Here is an 8,926-nt window from a genome sequence, read left to right on the forward strand (position 1 = left end):
AGCTCGTCTATAAAGACTCCCTTCAGCTCGTCTATAAAGACTCCCTTCAGCTCGTCTATAAAGACTCCCTTCAGCTCGTCTATAAAGACTCCCTTCAGCTCGTCTATAAAGACTCCCTTCAGCTCGTCTATAAAGACTCCCTTCAGCTCGTCTATAAAGACTCCCTTCAGCTCGTCTATAAAGACTCCCTTCAGCTCGTCTATAAAGACTCCCTTCAGCTCGTCTATAAAGACTCCCTTCAGCTCGTCTATAAAGACTCCCTTCAGCTCGTCTATAAAGACTCCCTTCAGCTCGTCTATAAAGACTCCCTTCAGCTCGTCTATAAAGACTCCCTTCAGCTCGTCTATAAAGACTCCCTTCAGCTCGTCTATAAAGACTCCCTTCAGCTCGTCTATAAAGACTCCCTTCAGCTCGTCTATAAAGACTCCCTTCAGCTCGTCTATAAAGACTCCCTTCAGCTCGTCTATAAAGACTCCCTTCATCTCGTCTATAAAGACTCCCTTCATCTCGTCTATAAAGACTCCCTTCAGCTCGTCTATAAAGACTCCCTTCATCTCGTCTATAAAGACTCGTTTCAGCTCGTCTATAAAGACTCCTTTCAGCTCGTCTAGAAAGGCTCCCTTCAGCTATAAAGACACCCTTCAGCTCGTACATAAAGACTCCCTTCAGCTCGTCTATAAAGACTCCCTTTAGCTTGTCTATAAAGACACCCTTCAGCTCGTCTATAAAGACTCCCTTCAGCTCGTCTATAAAGACTCCCTTCAGCTCGTCAATAAGGACTTCCTTCTGTTAGTCTATGAAGACTTTCTACGTCTTCTTCTTTCTCATCTATAAAGTCTCATTTTCGCTGCTATTAAATTGTTGTCTGGTATTTAATTTTCTATATTTTCTTATATCACATTTCGAATTTATTAAAACTTGAGATTACAACAAAAAACAACATTATTTTCTATCCGGACACTTCCAATGGGGACAACATTTCGGATATGGTTTGGTCAGATCAACGGGTATAAATTCACAATCTTTGGGAGCATAGGCATTGGGGCAGCTATAAAAAATAAGAAACAATTATATTTATTTCACCTCACCCCCATTCCACCATGTCACCCTCTCCACTTACCCCTCTATCTCGTATTCATCATAACGATTGCCTTGGCACACGACCTGACTACATTTTCCAGGTACAGTTTTTGCTTCGCCTTTTTTCAACAGCAAGCCAAACACTTCACAGTCTGGGAAGATACAAAAGAGGAAATAAATAAATAACAAAGTACAACAACATCAACATTAAATAATTACAACAAAAAGGCAGTTTATAAAACAAAACAAAAAACAAACAATAAATTAACACATGCACTTTATTGTAAACGTAAACAACAACAGCAAAAAATTATTGATTTTTACAAAGCAACAACACAATTTATGGAGTCATTTATTTGAAAATTTGTAGGGACATCCCTCACACCAACACCCACACACACACTTCCACACACACACATTTACATTTCACATACCAGCATCACAAATCTTCAAAATGGATAAACAAATTAATAAAATGCTCAGCAATTTTAGTGTTTTAAACATTCTAAGGTCGTTGGCTAGGTGCTTTGGTTCCGCTTTATATTTTTGTTGACCCTTGGGTTGGTCGGTCGGTCCGTTGCTTCCCACAAGAAAACAAACAACACGAAACGTCGTTGATGATTTATTCGATCGCCAAGAAAGTCAATTTTCAACTATGGACAATTTTCGCAAAACATTTCTAATCTCTGGTCGGTCCATGGCAAGCTGGCGCAAGTATTTAGCGGCTATTGTCGTCATTGGCTACAAAGCCACATTGCTTTTGCATTTGCCTCCCAAGAATAGCAAACAAACATTACTTAAAACCTATTCTAACCACAACAACCACCACCACCGTCACATGAGCAGCGGCAGTGGGAGAAGTACCAACAATGGAATGAATATTCGTCGATTCATCGACGTTGTTGTTTGATCAATGATTCCGGATGATAACCTTTTATATAAAACGTACGAATTTCAATTGAGTCGGAGTATTCCCCTCTAATTAGAAATTAAATAATATATACGGGCGATGGATGGATGGATGGATGGACGGATGAATAGCTAAGCTGAATTTCAAGAGCAGAGTAATAATGTGTGTTTGAACGTCGTCGTCAACGTCGCAACGTTGGTTTAATGACAAGGCATTATGCAAACACAAACATTTTAAACATTCGAAAAAGATGATGGCTAAAGCAAACAAAAAAAAAAAATAGCCAAGACAATAACCTTAATATAAGATGGAAAACAAAAAGAGTGGTTATAGACAAGATAAAGGGGAAAGGGGAGTCTTCATAGACCAACCAAAGGCAGGCTACATAGTCTAGGTGAAGGGAGGATTAAAAGAAAAACCAAAGGTAGGTTTTATAGACTAGCCAATGCATTGGGGCGTTTATAGACGGACCAAAGAAAGCCCTTATACACGAGCAATGATTGAGCATGTAGTGACAAATGTAGACGAAGAGAAAGTCTTTAGAGACGAGCTGAAAGGAGGCTTTATAGACAAGCTGAAGACAGTATTTATAGACGAGCTGAAGGGATCCTTTATAGACGAGTTGAAAGGGAATCCTTTTGGACGAGCTAAAGGGAGTCTTTATAGATGTAATGAAGGGAGTAATTATAAACGAGATGAAGAAAGTTTTTATAGACGAGCCAATGTGATTATTTATAGGCATTGCAATGGGTGGCTTTATAAATAGTTTCATAGCCGAGGTAAAGAGAAGCTGTTTAGATGATCCAAAGGAGATGTTATAAATGAACCAGTCTATGTAGTCGAGTTTAGGATAAACGAGAGACTTTAAAACGAACCAAATTAAGGTTTATAGACGATTCAAGGGGAGGCCATATAGACGAACCCAAAAGATACTTTATAGAAGAGCCAAAGATAACCCTTATAGACGAGACAAATACCCTAGACCACTGTTGGGTAGAAATGCTCGGCCTCATACACAAAAGTGTAAAAAATACATGAGTCTCTCGCAATTTGCCCACCATTGCCCTAGACCAGCGACGACCACAGAAATACAACCAAAGCGAAGACATGAATGAACGTATGAGTGAAAAAAGCAACAACCACATTATGTTTTTGTTTGTTTTCATTCATTTACACTGTACGTGAGAGAGAGAGAAGCAAATGCAAAAACAACTCAGTGGGCGCCCTCACTATACGATCTAAGCAAAAAAACGGCAGCGTTAATGTACATTAAGATCGGCATTTAATTTTACACTGACAGACGACAGTTTCTGCATTTACGAAACAGCTGATTGCTGTTTTGTTACTGTTTGAACTGTAATTTTTGTTTTCCTTGTGTCTCAGAGCATGAAAATGCTCTCTCTCTCATATGAATATAGGCTCTCTTTTACGGTATTGTCATATTGAAATATCTAAATGCACTTTAAATTCAATTTTATTTTGGAAAGAAAAGAAAAACTAAACGAACCAAAAGGTAAGCTGCTTAAATCAGACAGAGAGATGCTTTTCCGAATCTTAACAGACCAAAATATCTTGCACAAAAATCTGGAAATCTGTTATACAAGAAATTTTCTATACTAAAATCTGTCATACAAGAAATTTTCTATACGAAAACCATTTACATAACAAATTTTCTATACGAAAATCTGTTATACAAAAAGTTTTCTATTCGAAAATCTTTTATACTACAAAGTTTTATTGGATAATCTGTTATATAATAAATTTGATAATCTGTTATACAACAAATTTTCTATACTAAAATCTGTCATACAACAAATTTTCTATACGAAAACAACAAATTTTCTATACGAACATCTGTTATACAACAAATTTTCTATACTAAAAACTGTTATACAACAAATTTTCTGTACGAAAAACTGTTATACAAAAAATTTCCCATACGAAAATCTGCTATACAACAAATTTTCTATATGAAAATCTGTCAGACAATAAATTTTCTATACGGAAATCTGTTATATAACAAATTTTCTATACGAAAATCTGTTATACAAAAAGTTTTCCATATGAAAATCTGTTGAACAGCAACTTTTCTATATGAAAATCTGTTATACAACAAATTTTCTATACGAAAATATGTTATTCAAAAAGTATTCTATACGAAAATTTGTTATACAACACATTTTCTACATAAAAATATGTTATACAACACATTTTCTATTGAAAATTCTGTTATACCAAACATGTTGTATACAAAAATCTGTTATACATCAAATTTCCTATGCGTAAATCTGTTATGCAACATATTTTCTATGCGGAAATGTGTTATACAACAAATATTCTATACGAAAATGTGTTATACGAAAAATTTTCTATACGGAAATCTATTATACAAGAAATTTTCAATAGGAAAATCTGTTATACAACAAATTTTCAGTACGGATATCTGTTATACAACACATATTCTATATGAAAATATCTCATACAACAAATTGTCTATACGAAAATCTATTATACAATAAATTTTCAATACGAAAACCTTTTCACAACAAATTTTCGATACGAAAATCTGTTATACAAAAAGTTTTCTATTCGAAAATCTGTTATACAACAAAGTTTTATAGGATAATCTGTTATACAATAAATTTTCTATACTAAAATCTGTCATACAACAAATTTTCTATACGAATATCTGCTATACAACAAATACGAAGATCTGTTATACAACAAGTTTTCTATACAAAAAACTGTTATACAACAAATTTTCTTTACGAAAATCTGTTATACAACAAATTTTCAATAAAAAAATCTGTTAGACATCAAATTTTTTATGCAAAAATCTGTTATACAACAATTTTTTACACGAACTACGTTTTTACACGAACTACTTTTTTATACGGAAATCTGTTATGCAAGACATTTTCTATACAAAAATCTGTTATATAACAACATTTAGTATTTTTCTATAGGAAAATCTGTTATACGAACTATTTTTCTATACAGAAATTTGTTATACGAACTATTTTTTATAAGAAAATCTGTTAAACTAGATATTTTCTATACAAAAATCTGTTATACAACAACATTTTCTATACGAAAATCTGTTATACAACCAATTTTCGTTCTGAAAATCTGTTATACAACTAATTTTCTATAAAAAATCTGTTATACAACTAATTTTTATAAAAAATCTGTTATACAAAAAAATTTCCATACAAAAATCTGTTATACAACAAATTTTCTATACAAAAAACTGTTATACAACAAACTATCTATACGAAAATCTGTTATACGAACTATTTTTCTATACAGAAGTTTGTTATACGAACTATTTTTTATAAGAAAACCTGTTATACAGGACATTGTCTATACAAAAATCTGTTATACAACAACATTTTCTATACGAAAATCTGTTATACAACCAATTTTCGTTCTGAAAATCTGTTATACAACTAATTTTCTACAAAAAATCTGTTATACAACTAATTATTTATAAAAAAAATCTGTTATACAAAACATTTTCCATACGAAAATCTGGTTTACAACAAATTTTCTATACAGAAATCTGTTATACTACAAATTTTCTTTACGAAAATCGTTTATACAACTAATTTTCTATAAAAATCTGTTATACAACTAATTTTTTATAAAAAATCTGTTATACAAAAAATGTTCCATACGATAATATTTTCTAAAAAAAATTTGTTATACAACATATTTTCTACACTATATAAATGTTATATGCAATAGTGGTTAGGAAAATATGTTATACAAGAATTTTTCTATTGTACAAATCTGTTAGTATATGAAAAATGTATAGTAATATCTGTTATACAACAAATTTTCGATACGAAAATCTGTTATACAACAATGTTCCTATACGAAAATCTGTTATAAAACACAAACATTTTGCGTAAATGTGTTATACAACAAATTTCGTATAGAATGTCATACAACAAATTTTCAATACGAAACCCTTTTACACAACAAATTTTCTATACGAAAATCTGTTATACAAAAAGTTTTCTATTCGAAAATCTGTTATAAAACAAAGATTCATAGGATATTCTGTTATACAATAAACTTGCTAAACTGCTATATAACAAATTTTCTATACTAAAATCTATTATACAACAAATTTTTTATACGAAAAAATTTTTCACAACAAATTTTCTATTCTAAAATTTATTGTATAATTTTCTATACGAATATCTACTATACAACAAATTTTCTATACGAAAATCTGTTATACATCAAATGTTCTATACAAAAATCTGTTATACAACGAATTTTCTATTGAAAATTCTGTTATACCAAACATGCCTTATACGAAAATCTGTTATACAACAAACTCTCCATACGAAAATCTGTTATACAAAAAACATTCTATATTAAATTTTCTATACTAAAATCTGTCATACAACAAATTTTCTATACGAAAACATTTTTCACAACAAATTTTCTATTCTAAAATCAGTCATACAATAAATTTTCTATACGAAAAGTTTTCTATTCGAAAATCTCTTATACTACAAAGTTTTATTGGATAATCTGTTATATAATAAATTTGCTAATCTGTTATACAACAAATTTTCTATACTTAAATCTGTCATACAACAAATTTTCTATACGAAAACGTTTTTCACAACAAATTTTCTATTCTAAAATCTGTCATACAATAAATTTTCTATACGAAAATCTGTCATACCAAAAGTTTTCCATAAGAAAATTTGTTGTACAACAAATTTTCTATATAAAAATCTGTTATACAACTAATTTTCTATTGAAAATTCTGTTATACCAAACATGTCTTATACGAAAATCTGTTATACAACAAATTTTCTATGCGTAAATCTGTTATACAACATATTTCCTATGCGGAAATTTGTTATATAACAAATATTCTATACGAAAATGTGTTATACGACAAATTGTCTATACGGAAATCTATTATACAAGAAATTTTCACTAGGAAAATCTATTATACGACAAATTTTCAGTACGGATATCTGTTATACAACACATATTCTATATGATGTTATATTATACAACAAATTGCCTATACGAAAATCTATTATACAAGAAATTTTCAAAAGGAAAATCTGTTAAACAACAAATTTTCAATACAGATATCTGTTATACAATCAATTATCTATATAAGAAGATATGTTATACAACATATTTTCTAAAACAAAATTTGTTATACAACATATCTTCTACACGAAATAAATGTTATATGCAACATTCGAAAATCTGTTATACAACAAAGTTTTATAGGATAATCTGTTATACAATAAATTTGCTAAACTGTTATACAACAAATTTTCTATACTAAAATCTGTCATACAACAAATTTTGTATACGAAAACACTTTTCACAAAAAATTTTCTATTCTAAAATTTATTGTATAATTTTCTATACGAATATCTGTTATACAGCAAATTTTCTATACGAAAATCTGTTATACAGCAAATTTTCTATACGAAAATCTGTTATACAGCAAATTTTCTATACGAAAATCTGTTATACAACAAATTTTCTTTACGAAAATCTGTTATACGACAAATGTTCTCTACGAAAATCTGTTATTCAAAAAAATTGCAATACGAAATTCTGTTGTACAAAATATTTTCAATAAAAAAATCTGTTAGACATCGAATTTTCTATGCAAAAATCTGTTATGCAAAAATTTTTTAAACGACCCACGTTTTTACACTATCTACTTTTTTATACGAAAATCTGTTATAAAAGACATCTGCTATACAACAAATTCTCTATACGAAAATCTGTTATACAACAAATTTTCTATAGAAAAATCTGTTATAAAACAATTTTTTAATAAATTCGCTAATCTGTTATACAACAAATTTTCTACACTAAAATCTGTCATACAACTAATTTTGTAAACGAAAACATTTTTCACAACGAATTTTCTATTCTAAAATTTATTGTATAATTTTCTATACGATAATCTGTTATACAACAAATTTTCTATACGAAAATCTGTGATACAATCAATTTTGGTTCTGAAAATCTGTTATACAACTAATTTCCTATAAAAAATCTGTTATACACCTAATTTTCTGTAAAAAATCTGTTATACAAAAAATTTTCCATACGAAAATCCGTTATACAACAAATTTTCCATACAAAAAACTATTATACAACAAACTATCTTCACGAAATTTTGTTATACAACAAATTTTATACACGTAGATATGTTATACAAACATTTTTACACAAAACATTTTCTACACGAAAATCCGTTATACATCATTTTTTCTATTCGAAAATCCGTTATACAAAAAATGTTCTATATATAAATCTGTTATACCACAAATTTTCTACCCCTACCGACACAACCTAAAATCAATGATGAAGAGCTTTATTTGCGAACTGAGTATCAGATTTGGCCAAAAATTTCCATATCAAAAATTTTCTTCCAAACGTACATCAAGTTCGAAGACGTTCTATATCGGACAACATCTTCTGGAACCTCACTAAGGAAAGTTGAAACATTTCGCCAAATTGCAGTTTAAGGTCTGTTCTAGGATCATCGTGAATTTTGCAACGATGGTAGTCCTTATGGTCCTTTTTTCGGTGATATAATGTTTTTCGTGGGCAAACTCATGTTTCCTGGGTCCTAATGTGATCAACTAAAATGACTGGTAACTATCGAAATGAGTAACTGTCATTGGTTCAGCCTCTGCATATCGTAATATTTCTCTCTAATTTAAATCAAGTTCAATGACGGACTATATCGGAAAACTCCTTACTGTACTTCCCTCTCAAAAGTTCAAAACTTTTTAATTTACATTGAAGGTAGTCCTATTTAAAGCGATACAAGATTTATCGTGGGCAAGTTAATGGCTCATAACATGATGATCCAGAAGGTGGCCAACTAAAAGGACTAGCGGTTACGACAAGGATTGTCGGTAT

General features: G+C 30.3%; 1 protein-coding gene across 1 annotated transcript; it reads right to left on the minus strand.

The window, feature by feature from the left end:
• Positions 1-871: 871 nt before the first annotated feature.
• LOC141405375 (uncharacterized) lies at positions 872-1,807 on the minus strand. The gene is made up of 3 exons (XM_073989643.1): positions 1,515-1,807; positions 1,121-1,232; positions 872-1,048 (listed from the first exon to the last, which is right to left on the minus strand). Exons 1-3 carry the CDS (start codon positions 1,582-1,584, stop codon positions 943-945), a joined length of 288 nt encoding a protein of 95 aa, XP_073845744.1. The 5' UTR covers positions 1,585-1,807; the 3' UTR covers positions 872-942.
• Between the last annotated feature and the right edge of the window lie 7,119 nt (positions 1,808-8,926).

This window comes from Musca autumnalis, unplaced genomic scaffold (assembly GCF_047663935.1).
Source record: "Musca autumnalis isolate F117 unplaced genomic scaffold, ASM4766393v1 scaffold_5, whole genome shotgun sequence".
In the NCBI taxonomy this organism is placed as follows: Eukaryota; Metazoa; Arthropoda; class Insecta; order Diptera; family Muscidae; genus Musca; species Musca autumnalis.